The 25316-nt window shown below is 28.3% G+C and overlaps 3 protein-coding genes and 2 pseudogenes across 3 annotated transcripts in view; 3 read left to right on the forward strand and 2 right to left on the reverse strand.

The window, feature by feature from the left end:
- The window catches only part of LOC113384797, a 4860-nt pseudogene extending 1515 nt beyond the window's left edge, over positions 1 to 3345 (reverse strand).
- LOC113364163 (coiled-coil domain-containing protein 137-like) overlaps positions 1 to 4953 on the forward strand; it is a 24679-nt gene extending 19726 nt beyond the window's left edge. Inside the window, exon 7 of the mRNA XM_026606645.1 lies at positions 4919 to 4953. The gene's annotated coding sequence lies outside the window, so the exon portion shown is untranslated. The remainder of the gene's footprint in view (positions 1 to 4918) is intronic.
- On the forward strand, positions 3468 to 4949 carry LOC113364162 (annotated as a pseudogene).
- A 2786-nt stretch (positions 4954 to 7739) lies between the features above and the next one.
- LOC113364161 (F-box only protein 32-like) lies at positions 7740 to 13088 on the reverse strand. Its single transcript, XM_026606644.1, is given in 9 exon segments — positions 7740 to 8282; positions 9715 to 9887; positions 10161 to 10253; positions 10319 to 10500; positions 10653 to 10820; positions 10823 to 10841; positions 12196 to 12289; positions 12657 to 12713; positions 12873 to 13088. Coding segments are annotated over 9 exon segments (1107 nt in total). The 5' UTR covers positions 12989 to 13088; the 3' UTR covers positions 7740 to 8077.
- Positions 13089 to 22065: 8977 nt separating this feature from the next.
- On the forward strand, positions 22066 to 23347 carry LOC113384804 (protein obstructor-E-like). Its single transcript, XM_026622566.1, has 3 exons — positions 22066 to 22072; positions 22327 to 22515; positions 22569 to 23347. The coding sequence occupies exons 1-3, from the start codon at positions 22066 to 22068 to the stop codon at positions 23345 to 23347; spliced, it is 975 nt and encodes a 324-aa protein (XP_026478351.1).
- The last annotated feature ends 1969 nt before the right edge of the window (positions 23348 to 25316 follow it).

A 25316-nucleotide genomic window follows, 5' to 3' on the forward strand; every position in this document is an offset into this window, starting at 1 on the left:
CAATATATATAAAATAAATAATTGCAAAATACCTTATTAACTGTATTATTTGTTCCAACAATTTTGATATATTGAACTGCCCTGGATGGAAAATACAAATATTGCCAAGATCTGCACAAATAGCGCCTATAATCAATAACTTTCTCCCAAGATTCTTGATCTAGTGATACTTCAATATAGTATGAATAAGCTCTATAAGAGTAAACCATTTTAGGGGGCTAATAAATATGTTTACTAGTAAATCATTAATTACCGAGTGTCTCTATCCCAAAGGAGCATTTTAATGTGGTTTACTATATATCTACAACCAAGTTTTTACAACTATGAACTGATCCTCTGCATCAGTTATAGCATGTCTAGTATAACCTGCATCTCAAAAATAAACATTACAAATAAAGTGAATTATTGAATTCATTTAGCTCAATAAATAACTAAATTAACTACAAAACATAATAACAAAAATATAAAAATAGATTAAACTCAATACCCATTTCCATGTCATAGGTTCGAGTATCACCATCTAACAAGGCAGACCTCATCTCTCCTTGCAGAACTTTTGCATGCAAAGTTGTAGTGGAAACATTTTCATCTAAAACTAGAATTCATAAAAGTAATAATAAATATACTAAGTCACACAATACAATGTTGTTGATCTTATTTATTTGAATTATAATCCAGACTTGTCCATACCTAACATTCCCCTGTGGGGTAAAGAAACATCAGGAACATTTACTTTTTCTTCAATGGCGTCTAGTAACTTTTCTGGTTTCACAATTCCTATTGGCCGTACGAGAGTTAATAAATCCTTAAGTTTTATTAGTGATAATCTTACACAACTGATAAGTTCCTATAATTAAAAATAAAGTTATTGTAAATGCATTGCTATATAGCTAAATGGTAAAGCTGATTACAATAAACCATTTTTATTGATTAAAATATATTTGACATTTTTATTTGTAGTTAACACAAGATACCTCAGCATTCTTTTCCGGATTATTAGCACACCACCTCATAACCATACGAAATATATCAATTTCAGGAGCATAAAAGGAATTTCTTAACAAAACTTCATGTAATGATTCCTAGAATAAAAAAAAAATCATATATTTTATGAAAAAGTCAACATTCAACAACAAAAAAACTAACTGAAGATAACTGCATAATTGAATCATCTTCCAAAATATATTTGGCATGTCTATCCATAAATGTTTGGCAAATTTCAGTCAAACGAGATAAGCCATATAATCTGAAATAATTGAATTAATAATAATAATCATATTCCTATGAAACTTAAACTTATGGATTGATTACTTTAAAGTAATAACTGACCTAGAAGCATCTAGAACAAAACAAACATTTCTAATGTTAAGAATTTTCTGAAGATAATCTGATATTGATATTTCAAGTTCAATAAAACCAAACTCATGTGCTAGTCCCAGAATATCTAATATGGTTCCATGATTTAATGTTTGAAGAAATAAGTGACCTTAAACAGCAAAATAATATTTAAATAAATAGAATCTAACATAAAAAGTAGTAAAAAACCATACCTGTGTAAATATATTTAAGCAATTCCCGAAAAGCTTTTATTGGAACTTCTTTGAGAACAATTTCTTCCTATAAAAAAAAAATACATGAAGAAAAAGAGGTTTCTCCTATAAATAATTTTTCATTACCTGACTAGATTCCTTTAAACCACCAAACAGAAGTGCCCTAAAAAACTCACTGCGGCTTGCTAAAATGACCTTTAAAGACAGTTTTAATATTTAATATAATGGAGCAATAAAAAGAAATTAATAATATAAATCGCACCTTGTGAGATGGTATTTTTTCACCTTCTACAACTAAAATTACATCGGAATAATTATCTGAACAACATAGGTTGCTAAGATTTTGGCCAAGAAGTTCTGAAATAATCCAAAACGCATCAGAAAAATTATCCAGCCTTTGTTATCCACTTAATTTAATATGAATAAAATGTCCAGATCAAAATAAGCTTATATTGAAATTTTATATTTTCAGTGTTCAGTAATACCCCGTTTAATGCTGTATGGTTTAGCACTCTTTTATTTCAACCCAGGTTTTCAAGGGATAAATTAGGAAGATGTCAAAGAAATAATTCAAGAAGCAGCGCAGTCTTTCTAATGATGAGCTCAAGGAATGAACTGAACAAGAAGAAAAAAAATATTGACGGCAACGATTCAGGGAAAGAGCAAAAGAACTTTCGATGGCGTTTGTAAAAAGGAGTTTGTCTATCATAACTGAAATAATGAATCAATTCATTAAAGTTGAACCAAATTTTGACAAGAGCTCCAAAGAAAGGTGTGGTGTTATAGGTGCTTTATCCGTTTATGAAGAACTTTTAACAGAACAACGCAAAAAAGGCAAATGACAATAGATGCTTTTGTCACAAAAAGGCAGAACAGAAACGCAGAAGACTAACTAAATATGACTAACATAGAATTTAGTTTTTTCAAGAATATTCGTGTTGTTATTTAAATTTCGATTTTATTTTTGCAAGAAATAATAATGTGGTATTAATTATGACTTTAAGAAAAAAAAGTTTAATTTTATTTTTAGTAAAAAAACATACTTTTTAAATATAATACCGAATCAATTTCCTAGGCGTCTTTTCCTAATCCTAATGTTTTCATGTATAGATAGTCTCGTTTAGCGCTGTTTCGCATTGCGCTCTACTTTGATGGAACGTAATTCCGCGTTAAACGGGGTATTCCTGTATTTCCATAAACTTATCAAATTAATTATTAAAAAAGACTGTCAATATTAAAAGTTATACATGAAATATAACAGTTAAAAACAAATTGTGACAAAGCGTAATTTTTCGCTTAATAAATAAAAAAACAAATAATGCTTACCAACATGATCTATTTCGCCAAATTTATTTTGTTCGAAATCAGCATTTAAGTATTGGTGCTGACTACTCATTATTCCATCTGAAATTTGTTTTTAATAAATATGTTCAAAATGTCGTAAAATATCTTGAATTTGTACTGACTGCACATACATAAATAAAACGCGTAAAAAAAAATTCGATAATAAAAAAGATTATGATTTATTAATTATATACTATTCGAACAATTTTGCTTGACAATTTATTGCTAAATTTATGTAACTAAATAAAATAAAAGCATTAATATGTAGCATAACTTACCAATTTTTGAACAATATTTTAATAAAGGTCAAAATGTCAATGATACTTGTAAGTTATCTGAAAAGCATTAGTAATCATACGTAAGGAATTAGAACACCATTTTCTATCCAAACAAATATTTATGAAATTAAAACAATATGCTTGCAATTAACATTTAGAGGTTCGATTTTTTGACAATTCTTCCAAAATGTAAATAGTGAGCTAACAAGGCAAAAAAATGTCTCTCCATATGTTCGCAGCGCTTCAAGCGGCGAATAAGTGAAACAGAAACTGTTCTGTCACTTTGACATTTCCATACTCACCTCACCTCGTGCGTTTGTATATCCTTGTTTATAACCTTAAAATACACCTAATTCAAATTAAAGTTTATTTTTACTTAAATAATTTTGAAGTAAAACTCATTTTCTTATATTCTTTATCAATAATATTTTTGATTTATTAATCATGGGTCGTAAGATACCAGGAAGAAAGCACAGAGGAGTTAGAGATATTTTAGAACAAAATGCAAAGAAGGAGAAAAGGCATGATATAATACATAATTTTATTTACTATATTAATCTCATTAATTTATATATATATATATATATATATATATATATATATAATATATATTTTATATATATATATGAAAATTTTGATTTTTATTACTTTGTTTCTAGTCTTGAAAATAAAGTGAATGCGCCTCCTCAGGATCCTGATGACCAAGCTATTCCTAAAAGTCTAGCTCGCATAATCGAATTGAAAGAGAAATTCAAAGCTAGTAATCTCAAAAATAAGAAACTCAACATCAAAAAAGGTTTTATCATAAATATTTATTTTCAAAATGTATTCAGGGCTTGGTTTAATATATCTCCAATGCTTTATTTTTTCTTTTATAGAAAAAGAAACTAAGTCTATTATTAAAAAGCCTCTGGGCAAGCCTGAGAAAGTAGTACCAGAATTTAAAAGAAAATTGGGTGAAAGCAATAAAAGGTTTCTAAGCCGTGTAAATTCAATGGTTCATGAATATCTAAACGCACATAAATTTGAACAGAAATATAAAGTTGATATTATAAGAGATAAAAGTGGAGAGGTAATAATTCTAATTTTATTTGATATATTATTCTATATTTATAAACATTTATATGTCAATACTGCAGGTATTAGGATTGGAGAAAAAACCTAAAGATGAAATAGATGAATTATTAAAGAAGTCAAAAAAAGTAAAAAAAGGTAAAAAAGCAAATGAAAAGGATAATATACCAAAACTAACAAAATCACAAAAAAGGAGAGAAAAGCTGAAAGCAAAGAAATTGAAAAAACAACAGGTTACTTTTTTATTTACAATAGATTTTGTAATTTATTTGTTATCATTCGAAAACTAGTGTCTGTATTTATATTTTTTATAGGATAAAGATTTTCTTGATTTCAATAGTTTTAAGGATGAAGTGAAATTTGGAGAAGTTGCTGATGCTCCACCAACTTTGACAAAGTTCCCAAAAAATATAAACAAGGTAAATATGCTCACATGCAAGTTTATCATAAATTTAAAAACATGATTATAAAATATAATTTTCAGATTAATGCTAACAAAAATTCAACACAAGCGGATATAAAGTTTAAATCTTCCAATACCGTGAAACGTAAAAAACTTTCAGCGCCTGTGCAAAAAATGCTTGAAGAAGAGCGAAATGCAGCAATAGAGGCATATAAAAATTTGCAACATAGGAGAAAATGAAATATAGTTATACCGTTTCATGATAATAGGTATTTGTTATTTTATTGCATATATATGACACAATGATGATCCAATATTTAATTATCTTGTAATAAAGATATATTTTTGAACAATAGAATATTTTTTGGGTGAAATGCTTTTAAAAAAAAAAATCATATATGATACAATGATGATCCAATATTTAATTATCTTGTAATAAAGATATATTTTTGAACAATAGAATATTTTTTGGGTGAAATGCTTTTAAAAAAAAGTTAAATTTTTCATATTTTATATATTTATCACTAAAAATTCTTTTCTATAATAATTAAATTATACGAACCATAAATAAAATTAACTAGAAAAATAAGTACAACTATTTCCGCAATAAAATATATTGTTTTTAGTCATTTTTAAATCATTGATGAACAGATACTGAAACTAGGCAAACTTGATGAAGTAATTTAGTGATTTCGAATATCCACTAACATACTTACGATTAGTTTTATTTGCCTAGTATAAACATAAATTAGATTTTTAAGTATACTTTAATATAAGACAGTTATTAATTTAAAAAAATGAACTTTCCTATCACTCTCAATTCAAAATAGAAAAATGAAACATTCAAATAGGACAATTATTTAAATCAGATTTTATTCAGAAATTTATAATACTATGTCGTAATCAAAAATATAATATAACATGATTCATTAGTTTTTAAAATATATAGTCACATCAATAATATAGAAGCAATATAAATAATATTTCTAGTTAAAGTCCTTCACCACTAATTAAATAAAAAAAATCAATGTAATAAGATCAAAGTAATGAGAATTACTTTTGATATATTAATAGAAAATTTAATTTATGCTGCATTTTACTTAAATCTATTTAATTTGATATTTATAATAATAACACAACATGCTGCACACTTAAATTGTTTTCATAAAGTCGAAGGCTTATTCAATGAAAACTAGTATTGTACGATAATACAAATTGTCAAAAAATACATTATGACTTTTTTTATAATATTTACTCCTATTTGGTACGCATGAGATTGAAGTTTTTCTTAATCATAACTTAATAACTATGTATTTAAAAGTACCATATGAAATCACAGTTTATTTTTGAATAATTTGAAGGAACTGAATGGAGAATATATGCACAGAAATGTATATAACTTTTCATAAACTATATACTAACGGAACGGAAAAAACTGTATTTTTTCGATACCGAATAAATTTTTTTTACATATATACTTCTAACTATTATTGTTAGACTTTCGTTTTAGTTTTAATGCGCTGATATAACTAAATAATAATATTCCACTTAAAGTTATATGTCCATGTACCTATGCTCAATCCTACAATTAGTAATATATAAATAAACATGAACGATGTAAAAGTCGCATTTTCACTCACAGTTGGCATGTAAGTATGTAAACTTAAAAATATCGTTTTTTTAATTGTTTACTTCTTAAAATAGTTATGAAGAAAGCGAGATGCTGATCACATGAATTAAGCATCACTTTTGCGATATTAACTATATAAAAATCGGCCACTTGCGGTACGGCAGCGATGTATCACAATAATAATTTAAATAGTATTGGAAAGCGACTCAAACCTCACTTTAACTTCAAAATTAAAATAGAATTATAATATGCAAAATGCTATCAATAATATTTGTCAATAATAAATTAGCCAAAAAAACTCTGCAATCAATGTTCTGTTCATAAAGAAGTTAGCTACTTTCATTAGAAGTTCCTCAGTGTGAGATAATATAAAGCAAATAATATTAAAATGTTATGGGCATGTTAAATCACACCACTTTAAAATAATTTGAAAAGGGTAGGGTCTTCGCACAGCAAAACATTTCTCAACGAATTAACAGTTTAGAAATGCTTGTGAGATTAGATTTTTAAATTAAAAACAAAATGGAAAATTCCACCTTTCTCTAAGCCAAGATATTCTATTTTGGTGCTAAGAAATAAAAACGTTGTGAAATGTAGTACAATTTTCTTATATAACAATTAACAATTTCGAATGAAATATTAGTACATTGACACATTACACAAGCTTTTCTAATGTACAACAACTAGCTTATAAATATAGCTATACTAACTATCCACTATAAATATATAGCGCCACTCTATAATAACTATTTATTCATATTTTTATATATCATCTGATGTAGTTATTTATATTTCTATAGTCGCCGATATAAAACACTTTATTAAAAAAATAAATATATATTTTCAGCATTTTTCTAGATCGTGTTGTCGAGAATTAGAAATAAACTTGAGGATAATATAATTATAATATTCTATTATTAGATTATAATAAAAATCTATTAGTTGCCAAAAATGTAATTAACAATCTCGTAAAATTTGTTCAATCACAAATATAAAATTTAAGCAAAAATACTATAAACTTCAAAATTAAAATAAGTTTAAAATCAAATTTAAATTCCTCAAATATGTTTATTTGATTGGATCAAGTTCTATATGCTTTTCTAATCGTGATGATTCTGATCATTTTGTGAATCAGGCAGTTTAAACTTGTAACTCAATGATCATATGATATCGAGTTATAATATTTGGCAAAAATGGGACTTTATGATACCGAATAACACAACCTTTGTTCGGACTCAAATTTTGGTAAAAATTTATAAAATATATATTATAATTATGTGCGATAATAAAAATGTAGAAATTAATTGAGTTTTCGTACTTAAATTTCTTAATGTAATCATTTCAATTAATTTGCACATCATTAACACATAATATAAAATTGAGTATTTTTTTATTGCATATTACTTTCTAAATTATCGATAACAATTTCAATACAAACATAAGTCTTACATTAACGGCTTCAGTTTTCAATCTAAAACGAGTCTTTTACCAATGATTTGATTAGACTAAGCAATATTGCTTGATCTTGATATCTGATATCTATTCAAATATAGCAGCGCAGTAATTTTATTTCTTCTAAAAACATCAATGCTGTTGAGCTGAATCTTGAAGTAAATTATAAAACAGCCGCGATTTAGTAAAATAGGTTCATTTGAAGCCCATACAAGTATATACCCTTAAAAGATCAAATGTTATTTTTGTTTATATCTCCACCCATTCAATTTTTTTCATGTGACCTCGAGTAGTCAGTTATAGAATTACAGTCCTTGATAAGTGAAAACATCTAACGAGTATTGTTTCACAACGAGAAAAATTTAAGGAACGCAGCTGGCGGAACAGGGTGAGGCGTGAGCGGGCCTCCAGCTTCTTCTAAGCGGGCGCGGAACTCGGGGCTCTGGTCCGCTATGCAGGGATGACCCGCGGACGGCCAGAAAAGGCAGCGGCAATGCCGGCACAACGATAGCGTTTCCGCATATTGCATATCCTCGCGAAGGCCGAACGTTCTGCATAGAGCGAAATATATATATATATATATATATATATATATATATATTTCAAAGTAACTAGCAGCCCATTCGTCGAAATAAAAAAGGTGAAAACCTTTTTTATTTCGACGAATGGGCTGCTAGTTACTTTGAAATATGTTTCAACGTCGAAAAAACTATCAAGATATATATATATATATATATATATATATATATATATATATCTGTAATATTTTTTCAGCCCAACCGTCGAATTAAAAAAAAAGATTAAATAACAAAATTATTTATTCCAACGTTTCGACACTTGATGTGTGTCATCATTCAGTAATCTAAAAATAAACATATGACATAAATACACAGTTGATGATAAATATAAATATATAAAAGGAGGAAATTGTACATACCAAACCAAGAAAAACAACAGAAAACATTAATTATGATGTATAATTGATCGAGAAATAGGAGGAGCACATATTGCCCTCCTATATTTGATGTTATTGATAGCATTGCATTGTGGGCATTGTTCAAGGTTAAAAGTACAACGCAGTAGAAGAGTAGGAGAGAGTTGCGAGAAACGAAAGGGGAAAGAGAAACAGAGAAGAAATATAACGAACAAAAGATTCTAAAACTGTATTGAATTACTTTTCATGAAATTAATGATTACTTTGTAACTGTCATGTAAGAGATGAGAGGAATTACGTTTGTTTACACAAGAAGTATTAAGGGATATAAGTGGGGTATTAAGGGATATATCCTATATATTTCTGTTGTTTTCCCTGGTTTGGTATGTATAATTTCCTCCTTTTATATATTTATATTTATCATCAACTGTGTATTTAGGTTATATGTTTTTTTTTAGATTACTGAATGATGACACACATCAAGTGTCGAAACGTTTAATGGAATAAATAATTTTGTTATTTAATCTTTTTTTTAATTCGACGGTTGGGCTGCAAAAATATTACAAATATGTATCAACGTCGACAAAACTATCATCATATATATATAATATATATATATATATATATATATATATATATAATAATAATAAAGTTGTTCTTGGGCTTCCATCTATTAATTAAAACTATTTTATTAAGGTATAATGTTTTATTGTCAAATGTTTCCTGTATTGTCCTGATGTGACCCATCTTCAATGCATACAAATAATTTGAAGAAAAAACAAAAAACATGGAAAATAAAATGGACCACTTACTATACAATTTTCAAAGCACGAATTTTAAAAACTATTAAATTAAAATAAAATAAATTAAAAGGTTTTAAAAAAAAAACTCTTCTCATCGAGACATGTTATACGTTTGACTTTCACAGACACTAAATTCACTTCTAGACTTCTTCGGTAATTTTTGACGCATAGAAGAATTAAATATATATATATATATATATATATATATATATATAATGATATAATATAAACTATATTGAAACTAACCTCCTCAATGCATGGTAGAGTCTCTGCCAATCAGTATTTTTGTCTTGTACAATTTTCTTTTTTTCTGCCATAAAATCTATTTGCTGCGACGTGAAATGATAATTTGTTAATTCACGCCAAATCCTTTGTTCTCCACACAGAGCTGCCATAACACCCCAAGCAGCAGAACTAGCCTGATCATTATAAAATTGGAATCAATATTGTTTTAAATAATATTAGTTAATTGCGTTTATTTATAAAAGTAGTCAGACCTTTTATATAAAAATTACAGCATATTTTTAGGTTTTTGCCGAATTTCGAAGTTTAGTTTCGAATTTCTCTTAGACATAGTTGGACAAATTTTACCTTTAATCAAGATATAAATGAAAATTTAAAAACATATTTGAGAATAAATACTTTTGAAGTGCATGATAAAAAACTTGATGATTTTTAAGTAATTAATTTACCTCTAGATCTCGATGATCAGAAATTCTTAATAAAATTTCTCTAACACATTCTTCAGGCATGTTGTGTAGCTTAGGATTTATTTCTGGACCAGGCTATAATATTAATTATAAAATGAATATAAATAAAAATAATATTATATAATGAGAATGAAACCCACTTCACGTATTTGAATTTGATTTCCTATATCCAAAATTCGTTGGATAGTGTTAAGATGTTCAACCCATAATGTTTTAGATCCTAGGGGTCTGCCCCAGCAAGATCCTCTTTCTTGTTCAGCTAGTGAGCGTAATTGCAAAAGTAATCCACGTAATACATGGAGATTTTGTTGACTGGAACTCACTAGAACAAGAATGGAACTCGAATTATGACATAATTATACTGGTGGTAAAAAATTCCATATTTAACTGATTTAAAACTATGCCCCATATAAATTGAAATATACATAAATACACCTATGATATTATATAATTAAATAGTCTTTAAATAATTACCTTGTGTAGCAACTTCCTCTAACATAGTTAGTAACAATCTCTGTGCTCCTCCAGGTAGCCCCGTCAGTCCTCTATTGGTAACTAGCAGCCTTAACAATGCGCAAATGTAATGAAAACGTCTAACATCTCGCACTGCACTCACGAAGTCTAACCTTCTCACAGCCTCCCGAGACCATTGAATCCAGCAATCTTGAAATAAAGAATAAAAAATAAATACTAATTTTAATAAAAAAAAAAAGAAATGATGCTAGAAAAAAAGGCATGCAGTCGCTGAGAACCCTAGGGACGAATTTGATGTTGATATAATATATTTTATTTGAGTTTACATCAGCGTTGTTAATCAAGACTTTTTTATGTCTTATTTACAAAAATAAATAATATGTAAGAAATTTCATAGAAAATTGCAATTGCACAGTGGTATAATTTTTTTTTCTTTTTGTTTTAACATTACAAATGGCAATTACATAAATAACCATGAATATCTTTTAATCAGTTTTCAAAACTATCTATTCAGAGGATAATAGCAGTTCTTAATAACATATGTTCAAAATTTACAAGAAATTAAAGAAGCGATGGGATCTTGTCATTTTTTAAGAAATTTAAAAACTGCATGTTTGTTTAGTTCAGGGATGTCAAAAAGTTTGTTTATGACTCTGTCATTATGCAATTGCAAAAAAAATTTCAATTACGTTTCCTTCAAAATGTAAAATTGTTGGGTTGAAGAAATCTATGTTACAGTTTAATGTTTTATATATACGTATATATATTTATATATATAAATTTATATATATACGTATATATATATATGTATATATATATATATATTTATATATATATATACATATATATATACGTATATATTAATATAAATATCACTGATATTACTATAGTTATATTATAATATTGTGATAAAAATAATAATTGTATTGACGTAAATTGTAAATATTGAATTTAAATAAAGTATCTATCTATCTACATATATACATTTTTTTTTGCAGCCGAATCGTTGAATTAAAAAAAGATTAAATAGATTTTTTTTTATTCTATTGAACGTTTCGATACTTAATGTGTGTCATCATTCAGTAATCAAACCAGGAAAAACACAGAAAAAATTAATTATGTAAAATTAATTGAATACTAAACTTGTGTAAAAGAATTTTATAACTAATATAATAAATAAACGAGAAATTAAAGGAGCACATATTGCCTTCCTATATTGTATGTGTTCAATCACTGTGCATCATGGTTGTCACATTTAATTTAATTTGTAATAATTTCCCTTTTAATAATATTTAATATATATATATATATACATATATATATACATATATATATATATATATATATATATATATATACACTATTTTTCGTAATACAATATTATAGTGTTGAACCTATTAGGCGCTTATTGCACTTATATTTTAATTTGATTCTAGTTCCATTTATATATATATATATATATATATATATATATATATATATATATAGATGCTCTTCTTTTTACAGAATAATAATTATTATTTTAATTTATTAAGAAAATTACCTCTCGAGTGCACTTGATTGTTATGTGGCAGTGGGGCGGTACATTATTACTTGTACTATCACTAACAAGCTCATTATTTTCAATACTATTTTGCCTACAAGATAAAAAAAAATTAAACCTGACTCAAATTAGAATAAATCATAATTGGCATACTTCCAATTGAAAACATTGTTAAATTCTTGTAAAGATTAGTAGAAAAATTTTGATATTATTGTTATAAAATATGATTGCATTAATGTTAACCAAAACAAATTCATCAATCAATATTTTTATAACAAAATTTCGTAACATTTATATTTAAGTCATAACACAAAGACTTGTAACACAATGGAGTACAGTTCATTGAACTTTATTGTACATAATTAGAAATTGATGAGAAAATTAAAAGTTATTTCAATAATCATAACAAATTAACTAGGTATTTTATAAATAAATTTCGTAATATTAAATTTAATACTTACCATTGTTCAGATTGCTGAAACGCAATATTTGAGCTACAATTATTCAATGATGACCATCTGCAGAAAAGAAACAAATGTCAAAGGGATATTTAATAAGTATTTTATTTAATTGCTGGATGATAGTGGAAGTTTCAAAAGTGTTTATTAAATGTAATGTATCGTATTATGAATTTAGCCATATCGATTTGTATGTAAGAATATCATTTCATCCAGTACCTCTGGCTTTGTGTCAGCTGTCCCATACATTCCAGGACGCGTTTCTTCTCCCAGCCTTCATCAGTTTTAACCCATTCCTCGCCTGGTGATCTCCAGTCTTTGGAAATAAATGGCATATTAGCGATTAGAATATTATTTATTATTTCCTGTTATCACTTTTTAGTAGAAATTGCTCGCATATGCGACGCAATCGCAACACAACATTTAACCATTGACATGTACAGAGTGGGGAGAAATAAACAAGACGCAAAGCGCATGGCTTTGTTTTGTTTCAGAAAAGTCAGAGTCAGCTGTGAAATAAAACATCGAGACATCTACCAATGTGAATTTGAATGACTGGCGAAACTATTTCAAACAGGAAACCACATAAACCGCAAACGATTAAAACAAAAAAATATTTTCATTTAATAATAAACAGAAATCGGAGGTATGTGTAAGTAGCATTATGCCTCCAGACGAGTTGTATAAACTTTCCCATATTAGTCCAGTCATTTGGTCGTTTTGCCGGTACAGTACTCCGGGAATTCTGAGAATTGGTAATCTTATAGATTTCGAGGTGCTCTTTACAAAAATCAACTTTGCCACCTCAAATTTGAACGGCAAGTTGCCGCCATATTGAAAAAATGGCGTCAAAAAACAGCTTTTTTAAAATATCTCCCTTCTGGCTCATTCTACGATGAAAGTATATATGTACGAATTAAACTACAGAAAATTTCCTACAATTCCTTAGAAAACCGTTTTTTTGTAAAATTGATAGTTTGAGAGTACGGCCGCCTCGAAGTCTTCGCTGCTCTCGCCGTAGTATCATATCTGTCCATATATGACAGCACTTCGAACTTGACCACATTCTCTCTAATAATTAATATTTTCAATGTTAAATTAAGCGAATAAGATCTAGAAATAAAATAATTCAAATATTTTTCTGTTTTTTTGCTGATTTTTTAACGCTTCAAGCTACTTGAAGCTATAAAGGTGCTACTCAAGCTATAAGTATACTTATAGCTACTTTGCCATTGAAGTGTTAAAAAATATTTGAATTATTTTATTTCTAGATTTTATTCGCTTAATTTAATATATAAATATTAATTATTAGAGAGAATGTGGTCAAGTTCGAAGTGCTGTCATATATGGACAGATTTGATACTACGGCGAGAGCAGCAAAGACTTTGAGGCGGCCGTACTCTCAAACTATCAATTTTACAAAAAAAAAGGTTTTATAAGAAATTGTAGGAAATTTTCTCTAGTTTATTCGTACATAGATACTTTTATCGCAGAGTCAGCCAGAAAGGAGATATTTAAAAAAAACTGTTTTTTGACGCTATTTTTCTAATATGGCGGCAACTTGCCGTTCAAATTTGAGGTGGCAAAGTTGATTTTCGTAAAGAGCACCTCGAAATCTATAAAATTACCAATTTTCAGAATTCCCGAAGTACTGTACCGGCAACAGCCTTTTTTTGCACCAAATGACTGGACTATATGTGTGAATTACAGACTTTATGAATAACTATTGTGGTGCAGGCAGCGCCGAATTTAGAAATTGAGCGCCCTGGGGCACTGACAAAAATGCCGTCCCATTTCTGGATTTTTACTTAAATAGTTTTTATATAAAAATTCATTTTATATTCATTTAAAATTCATTACGCATTACATACTATAAATAGTGCTTAGCATCGCGCCTTAAGGCAAATTGCTGGAACTTCCCGTAGCGACAATTAAAAAAAAAAATTAAAATATTTTGAAAACTTTGAAAAAATTTGACTTTTTTGAAAAATTTGAGATCACGCTGCTTTGGCTTGCGTAAGGTCAAAATATAGAAGCGCGTAAGCGTCGCGTCGCACTAGTATAACGAATAAACAATGTTACAGAACCCATAGATATGTAAACAAAATTTATACTTATTATTAAAATATCTGATAATATACATGTATCTAATAATCACTTTTGACCGCCAAATGATTTTTTCAAATCTCGAAATTTTTTTATATGATCACCGAAACCGCTAGAATTGCCTCCCACAAATTTAAGCAGTTCTTCATTTTGTCTATAGTACATACATTTTAATGATATTGGACGTTCCGTTTCTCAAATCTGAATTATCATTTTTGGCATTTCGGCCCGTATTTTCGAAAGTTGGACCTGCCTTGGCCAATAACTAATCAGCACGTCTCGTTATCAATAGGAATTGTTATATTCAAATAAAATTCAATTCTAATAAATTTAAAAAATAAAAGTTTATAGTTTTCAAAAACATTCAAAATATAAATTCACTTTTTTTCATTTTTCAAAAAATTTTAAAGCTCTTTATAAAATGTAATTTTCAGCATGGAAAGTTTAGGTAACTTGCCTTAAGGCACAATGTCATGCGTCGCTAGTTCAGTTTTTTTGGCGTTTCTGGAAGTGCATAAGTTCGTCATCTTAAGAGTGCTCGAGATCTGAAGAGCATATTTTTCTTACACTTTCAGCTCGTTTACGAATCTTTATATTAACAATATTATCAAATTTTGCATTGCGTTCGTATTATGTCTTGTTAATTATATTTCTTGAAATAAAATATGTTATTAAAAAAATATAACAGAATAATATTAACGGAGTCACTGCACACTTCAATATTATCAAGAAAAACAATAAATAAACCATGTAATATATTATTATTATAATTAAACATATTTTGAGTTTGTTTATAATGTAATAACATCTATTCATGCCATAACATCAATATACTGTAATTAAACTCGTAAATATATTCTTAAATATATTCCATTGATTTAAAAAATCACATCAGATTTAATAATAGATATTAATTTGTGACAAGTCAATCGTTAGAAAGAAAAATGTTATCAATTAGTTATGACATTAAATCAAATTTCATCGAGGTTGTAAACTTTTCAAAACAAATGATAAGTATTCAATAACCATTAACACATACAAATTATCAATAATTAAACCTGAAAATTTATTGATTTTTAGAATTAATTGTTTGTTTCAACATGATTCATGTACGAGTATACCCTATGAAATTCAGTAGTAATCGTTTAATATTTTAATCCTCACATAATTAAATAATAGTATGTTATTGATCATACTCTGTTATTGAAAATTATAAATTTTATAGAAAAAAAATAATAGCTTTGGTATATTTAGATATAGCAGATATCATTAAATATAAATAAATTTAATTAATATGCAAATAAAATATAAGTATGAATGCTTTCACACAAAGTGAAACATTATAAATATTATAATGTATTCTATGTAACATTATATTTATTCTATGCAATATTCTCCTTGTTATTATTTTTATACTAAAATAGTATCAAATTACTTTTCCATTTTTTTTTACAGAAGGAATTTTATTTAACACGTTGAGCCCGGCGCCAAAATTCCTTTCCGTTCAGCCGGCAGTGATAGCAACGTTTACCATTTTTACACATTTTTGTTTAGAATATTTCAATAAAATCTCATTAAAATTATATTTGATAGCATTTCGTCAACACTAATTTTAAATTTTTCTGTCGATTATACAAACCTTCCAAAAGAAAACTCTGGTGCCAGTTTTTTGGACCGACGCTGGCCATACGAAAAGTTGACTGTTGGTCGCAATAATTCATCATCCGTCAATTGAACCAAAATAACTTAGATATATCATTTTGTCCAATTTCTTTATTATATAAAAGAGCTTATCGATTACCAGAATAGAAACATTGCAACCTCATATGGGTAGATTCATTAGCTATAAGAAAGTAAGTAAGAAATCATTCCGTGCTGATAATATTATAAATATTATCGAAACGCAATAAATAAAATAAACAATACACAATCGTTCAAAAATCATGAATTGTCAATTCAGAACGGGAATCAAGGCAATGCAATCCTTACCAGCAACGTCCAACCTTTGTCATTGTAGTCGTAAACCTGCCGCCTCTGAAAGCACCCGGCCGCTGATTCTGGTTCATGGTGGTGCCGGTAAAATTAATAAGGATAGTGTTCCTGATATTTTAACAGGCGTCAAAAGTGCCGTTCGAGCAGCTATAAATGTCTTAAAGAATGGTGGAAATGCCATTGATGCAACTGAAGCTGCGGTTCAATTCATGGAAGATAATGAAAAATTTAATGCTGGTTACGGTTCTGTACTCTCCATTGAAGGAAATGTAGAAATGGACGCCAGTATAATGCATGGTGAAAAGTTAGAAGCTGGGGCAGTGGGCGGTATTAAAAATTTTGCCAACCCTATTTCAATAGCCAGAAAAGTTATGGAAAAATCTTCTCATGTATTATTGATTGGCGAAGGGGCTTCAAAATTTGCCGAACTTGAAGGTTTTCAACTTTTACCAGATGGCAGCTTAGTTACGGAATATGCAAGAAACAAATTAGAAAAATACAAAAAAATTAAATCTGAAATTGACAAAGACAATTGTGGCACAGTTGGAGCAGTTGCATTGGATAAATTTGGCCATGTTGTTGCAGCAACGTCTACAGGAGGCTTAATTGGTAAATTGCGAGGAAGAGTAGGTGATACAGCACAAATCGGTTCAGGTACTTATGCCGATGATAATGTTGGTGCTGTGTCTGCAACAGGTCATGGTGAATCGATAATAAAGTTTTGCTTGGCCCATCGTATAATATTGGCAATGCAACAACCATCTGATGATCGCATTAGCCCTCAAGAAGCTACAAAATGTGCCATAGATGCATTAACTAAAAAGTTAAACGTTGGGGTAGGTGCAATTTCTGTAAGCCGCTGTGGAGAAATTGGAATATATCACAGCTCAGAAAACATGTCTTGGGCATATAGTGTAATGGGCGAAGATATAATTAAATTTGGCATAAAATTCGATGAATGTAATCAAGAGCTAATATAAGTTAATAAAAAATCTTGTGCAAAAAATGCAATAGGTTTTATGATTTGTAATAAGTTATGGTATCAAATAATAGGACTATGATTAAAATCGATTATTAAATTACCCGAATTTGCTAATATATTTATCATTCATCTGATAAAATTATTTTTTACATGTGACGACTAATTACAAATCCGTGATAAATTCTAAATTGAAAGATAATTACTCCGCATGTGCTTTGAAGATTTTGATTAAATGACTGATTTATATCTGGAGTTTAATCGTGCTATGAGCAAACAGATAAGTAATTCAGAAGCAGACATCATATAAAAGCTATATACTGCCAATGATTTTGTAATTTGTCATTATAGTCAGTGGCAAGAAATAGGTTTTATCATGAAAAGTAAGTTATTTAAGATATATGGATATCATCAATTATTGTGAGATATAACCATGGGATTTAAATACTGTGCTTTTTGAATAAAATTATTTTAGTACATTATAAATGATTTGTTACAGGTGCTGTTTTATTAGTTCTTTGGCTTTGCCTGGCATACGTCAATGCTTTATGCGAGAACCAGCCCAATGGCGTTTACGTAGCTGATCCGGAAAACTGTAGCCGATACTACCAATGCGCCAACGGCGCTGGTATTTTAAAACAATGCGAGAAAGACTATTTATGGAAGGATGAAAACAAATGGTGCGACTTTCCCTACAATGTAGATTGTGGCAGTAGATTTAATCCTCATCCACCTCCACCTTCTGTATGCTCAGGATTAGACAATGTGCTTCTTCCCGACTATCAAGATTGTTCAAAATATTACTTATGCGCTAAAGGCTACGCTGTGCACAAGAAATGCGACGGAAATTACTTGTGGAATGATATTATGAAATGGTGCGATTTTCCAGAAAATGTAGAATGTGCCAAACCCCCAGGAACAACATCTGCTCCAGTCCCAACAGAACCAGGAACTAAGCCACCACAGACCAATCCACCAGAAACTACCTCTAAACCAACTACTTCTAAGCCAACACAACCCGGTGGTAAGATAATTTCATTTTTTCAAAATTATGTGTTATTATATATTATTAGTCATTTTCATAACTGAAATTAAAATAATTTTCAGCCTGCACAGAAGAAGGTAAATTATACCCAAATCCCACAGATTGCGGAAGCTTTTACCAATGCATTGGAGGCAAACAAATCAAACAAAACTGCCCAGCTGGTTTGCATTTCAGTCCTACAACTCTTGTTTGCGACTATCCTGAAAATGCAGGATGTGAAGTAAATTAATAATAAATGAACTTGTAAATAACAGTAATATATAAGACTCGTTAATTTAAAAATAAACTAAATGAAAATATGTCTTATTTATTTAAAAAATATATTATAGAAATTTCAGGTTATGTTCAGAAATCAATAAAAGCAGAATAAATTTTAATAATTATTGCCTTGATGCAGTGGCGTAACTAGACCCTCCGGCGCCCGTGGATATTTCTTTATATGGGGCCCTATCGCAGTACTCAATTTTTATTTTATTTAGTTTTTTTTCAATAAGCTCGAGATTTTTCAACGCACTCAATTGCACGCTATTTCACTACTGGCCAAAGCAATTTTTAATGTATTATATTACAAATGAGCAAAACAACTTTCACTAATTCATATTTTAACAGATTATACAAAACGTACAAAAAACAAGAAAAATATTAATTTACAGATAAAATTATTTCACAATTGAGTTATGGTTAAACGAAGAGAATAAACGATACATAAAGTTTTATTTTTCGTAAAAATCGAAATGTAAAATAAGATAAATGGACCATCAAAATGTATAACTTATATATTATGTATTAATTATATAATAACCAATAAATGTATTCTAAAATGAATCAAAACCCTTTTGTTTAGAATGTGTTGAAATGATTTATTATTAACTTGAACTTGTATTATGGTTGTTAGTCTCACTTTAGACTTTAAGAAAAATTTATAATTTATAAATCTATAATATATATATATATATATATATATATATTAAACCATAAAATATATTTTCCAAAAGAAGTAAAATAATATTCAGGTATAATGCAAATAGTTACGCAACTGGCTTGATGATTTCAGTTATTATTCAAAATAATTTTGCTAATGCTGGTTTCTGAGCAAGTATATCAATACAACTCAAATAACAATTTTGCAGTAATATTGATTAATAATAAAAATAATGTTTTGCGTATCAAATTTAATTCACGACAAATCAGTTCACACTTAAAATAATGTGTAGATTGCCAGTGTTAAATAAGGTTTTAAAATAAACGTTCTCAAATGGACAATACAAAAATAATTACACTCAAATAAATTAAACAAAACTAGGCAAGCAGTTTTTCTGGATAGTTAATATTATTTATGATTTTGTTTTTCTAAAGTAGAAGTATTTTCTTGTATTTCAGTTTAAATTCAATAAATACATAAATTTTTCCATTTAATTTCACAAAAAATTATATTTATAAATCATTATTAAAATTTGAAGGCTATTATTATTAACAAACAATTCAGCAAAAGACATACTTTTCCTAACATTTTGTCGTTATTTTCTTAACTATTTTAGCTTCGAATTAGTATCGAAGAAGCAAAATTATATCTGAAGGGTAGAAAATTTCTAGGGTGAGAACGTAATTGAAGGTATTGAGATATCGATTGAATAATTGTACCTATCATAAATTTTATCTCTAACTAGAAGTCCCGGAAACTTTGAGAGAAAATGTCGTGAGATTACTGTCTTGAAAGACGGGGTGAATTCCTAAAATAAATAATAGTTTTGTATGCAGATCAATAAATAATTGTATTGAATTTCATCTAATGAAAATAAAATAAGTGAATTAATTTCACTATAAATATTGAAATTCATACGAGGAATAATTATTACATAAAAATATATACATATAAACAAATTTTTAATTCACATAAAGACAGTGCAAAATTTTAAAACAGCGCAAATATTTATTTATGTTATTTTGACTGCAGATTTGTCAATTTGAAAATATATAGCAATAATCAGGCATTTAAAAATCATTCTGCACGTGATACAGAATACACAGCGAATTATTTAATAAAATAATACAAACTTTTAACACCATAGAAAAACCATCATAAGTTATAGTCGGTTATGCAAAAACATTTTTTTGTTTAAAAATATTTTTCAATTATTAATATAATAAAAATCTTCAAACGATACATACATCTTGTTTTAAAAAATATCTTAAAACGTAGATAAAGTCTTATAAAGTGAACTTCGGAAAACAACTACAAGTCCGAAATAAAAAATGAATTTAAATGAGTAAATATGAAAATGTTCATAATGCTTATAAATACATTCCATATATGTATGTATGCATGATTTTTTTATTATTCATCATATCAAAAAAACATCGGAATTTTTTAATTTAATTTTGATCAATTTTATCATATCATTCAATTACACATTATTGTCGATCAGAATGATATAAAATATTTATTGAAATCAAGTATGTATCTTAAAAATGCAATTATATTAGATTTATTTAAATTGTATTATTCGATAATGATAAATTGACTATTAAAAATATAATATTTTGTTATGTGTTTGTAAATCTAATAAAAATTACATAAACAGTTAATCCGAATTTGTTTCAAATGTTGGAATTGAGAAATCAACATTTAATAAAATTAGAGGTTAAACATAAAGTCCTATATGATACGCAAATTTTATATAAAAATTTAAATTTGTTATTTTTATTTCTATATCAAAAGTATTTATAATAATCAATTCATGCCGAAATTAATTATATGAAGTACAACAAGAAAAATGTCATTGTATTTATATTATATTCATATGAGATAAAATAAAGAGATAATTCGAAAGCTTTCAAATAAAACAAAACATTTATTTAAATTACAGAAATCTTATTAGTATGATTTTACAATCAATATTAAGTATACATCGTATTTTATACATAGTATCGCATATAATACATCTCCCTTAATGAAATATTATTTTTTAATATTTCATATGTGATAATTCTGTTATTATTTAATATGATTAAAAAACCTTTTGCGAATATTAATTTTTTTTTCAACTAATAGAACTACGACTCAAGTAAAAAAGTTTCTTGTTTCACAGCACCCCTTACCAGAAACCATCTTAATTTAATCAAATCTTAAAAATTTCAAAAATGATCGCGATGATTGAATCATTTCTCTAATTAGATCTGTGATTTTATTTTATTAATTTTATCTGATGAAATTCTTATCAAACTGATAATTTGGTGTATAAATAACATGGATGAAACTTTATGTGCAAATTCTTCGCAAAATCAGCATCATGACTGGTAAGTGGATTTAATATTGAAAGTGCCTTGCTTATTTTTAAGTGAATATAATTATAATGTGATAATTTTGTGTAATTTGTGCGTTTTTATAAATGATCAAATAATATAAAGCAGAGTACCGATGACTTTTAAAAACCAAGCAATAGTGAATTTTCAATGGAAGGTTCACAAAGCTTCGTATAAGCAATAATCATTTTTCACAAACATTAATTAAGTAATTGCTTTAATTGAAATACTTCTTAAATCTCTTTTAGGTAAATTGGTCATTTTAACGATTGCCCTGTGTGTTGCTTATGTCGCTTGCGACGACATCTGCAAGGGTCAAGAACACGGATCCTTCCAACAAGACTCCAAAAATTGCAGCAAATACTACCAATGCGTTAATGGCAAAGGAGTTTCCTTGACCTGCCCAAATGACTACTATGGAAAGATGAAAATAAATGGTGCGATTTTCCATATAATGTCGAATGTGGTGACAGACCAAATCCTCACCCAGCACCCGAATCCCTATGTACTGGTCTTGATGGAGTTTTCTTAGCTGACCCTAAGGTATGCGCAAGATATTATGTATGCGCCAAAGGTTACGCCGTACAGAAATCTTGTGGTGGAAGTCTCTTATGGAATGATGCTTTGAAATACTGTGACTTCCCACAAAATGTAGATTGTGGTGATGCAGCAGTCGAGAAACCCCATGTTGAAAGCGACGAAATCTGCAAGGATCAACCAAATGGATCATACCACGAAGACTACAAAAACTGCAGCAAATATTATCAATGTGTAAATGGAACAGCAAAATCTCTAACTTGTCCAAACGACTACTTGTGGAAAGACGAAAACAAGTGGTGCGACTTCCCATACAATGTAGATTGCGGTAGCAGGCCAAACCCTCACCCAGCTCCAGAATCACTTTGCTCTGGCTTAGATGGCGTTTTCTTGGCAGATCCTGAAAACTGCTCCAAATACTACATTTGCGCTAAAGGATACGCTGTATCTAAGGCTTGCGGGGGTAATCTTTTGTGGAACGACGCAATGAAATATTGTGATCAGCCAGGAAATGTAGATGTGGGAGAAACTGCCACTGGAAAACCTCAACCGACTCACAAACCAGAAGAAAATGGTTGCCCAGCTGTTGACGGGGCCAGTAGATGTCCTCTTGCCCAACCAGCTGATGCTCTACTTTTTCAATGCTTCAGAGGAACAAAAAGTTCTACACAAATGCAAACCAGGACTTTTATGAAGACAAAAATGAATATGCGACTACCCCGAGAACGTTGAATGCGTAACCCAAAATGTAGATTTATTGAGCAAATTCAAATTCAATGTAAAAATGTGAAAATTGTCATATTTATTATCATTTTTGAAAATATATAATTTAAATTAGCTATTTTTTCAATTTTAAAGCATGTTATTGTGTATCATAGTACTTTCAGCTTGAAGATATAATATGCGGAATCACATTTGAGAAATTGCAAATTTAAGTTTTTGATTTTTACCTGCATATATATATATATATATATATATATAAATATATATATATATATAGTTTTTGGTTTTTACCTGCATATATATAAATATATATCGATTATATATATATATATATATATATATATATATATATATATATATCTGTGTGTGTGATGTGTATGTTACAAAGAAAAGTATCCAAATATAAAACATACTGCTTCATATTTTGAACATATATAACTAAATCAAATATTGAAACGCCTGATTTCCAATTTGCATTTTAATGTCTAAGTAATACTAATTTTAACTACAAAAATACAAAACAAATTGCGACATCTATGTGCCATTTTGGTTAAAAAAAATATGAATCTTAACATAAATTATCTCAGAGCATTTTTATTGACAACGGAGGTTAATATTAAGATAAGATTTTAAAAAATCGTGACGAAAACCAAAAACTGATCAGCCCGATTCTAAACAGCTTACTTTCGAAAAGTTATTCAAATGTTCAAAATCGGCTGAGAAATTGGAAAACGGTGGAAAAGTTTTGCAAAGCGTCTTGCAAGCTAAAAAACGTTTCTCCTTATCGAGCTTTTTCAAATGGCTTTTGAAATCACACAAGCACACACACGCACATACACACACACACACACGATGTGTGTTTCAAATGATTCAGATTGACTTGAAACGTCGATGAAACATAAAATTAGAACGTTGTATTCTAGCAAAAAATTAAACTTCTCCTTCGGTTAAATAACTAAAGGCAGGTTACCAAAAAATTTTGTTTAAAAATACTAGTGGTGTTTGGCATCGTATCCTAAAGCAAATTGCTGGAACTTAATAAGAAAATATTATTATAAATATTCGAGGAATATTGAATGTAACTTTAATTCTTCTTATTTTATAAAAAGTAAATGAACAAAACTTAATCAATTGGGTTTAAAATAAAGGACATTGTCTAATACTTCTAAGTATATTATATAAACTGAATTGCAAAGTTAAAATCATTTATTTGAAGTATTAAGTGATGTTCAGAACTTTAGATAAAATTGGAATTAAAATCCGAACTATTTTCCGATATTAAAAAAAAATTTTTTGAGTATTAAAAAAAATATATATAAACAATTCTTTTCCCAAAAGCAATTATTTTTCAACACAAGCAGAAAGTTTTTTAAATCATTCAAATCGGATGCTTAGTTCTCTCAAAAACTGCCATTTTTTGCACATTCAGATCTATATCTCCGAAACGGCTCGACCAGCCTTTGCCAAAAATCTAATCACCATTTCTCATCATTAAGAATCGGACGTTTTTTTAGATCATTTAAATTCGTTGATCCGTTTTCTTAAAAAAACTGACATTTTTAGCAACTTCATGCTCCATATCTCCGAAGCCACTGGATCTGTCCTCTCAAAAATTAATCAGCACATCACCCTGCCAATAGGAATAGATTGCTTTTAGAATTTTTCAAATCCGGTCCATCCGTACGCCCAAAATCGTCGACGAAAAATTGTCTCCACAACACACACAACACACACATACACCACACTCACACACATGGTAGGCCGAAATGTTCAGAAACCACTGAAACGTGAAGATATGCAAAAAATTTTCTTTACCATTTTCGGCCCATTACTCGTATAACTTTACCTATACGCGAAGTTAATTATGGTATACTTTATTTGGATTTTATGTGCCTAATTTAAGCTGCGTTCCCATTAAATATTTCGATAGAAAGTACAAAGACCGAAAGGTATATCTGTTGTTATTCATGATAAGATT

Source organism: Ctenocephalides felis, unplaced genomic scaffold (genome assembly GCF_003426905.1).
Source record: "Ctenocephalides felis isolate EL2017-DRISC unplaced genomic scaffold, ASM342690v1 CF-g0.4_SCAFFOLD_00845, whole genome shotgun sequence".
Lineage (NCBI taxonomy): Eukaryota > Metazoa > Arthropoda > Insecta > Siphonaptera > Pulicidae > Ctenocephalides > Ctenocephalides felis.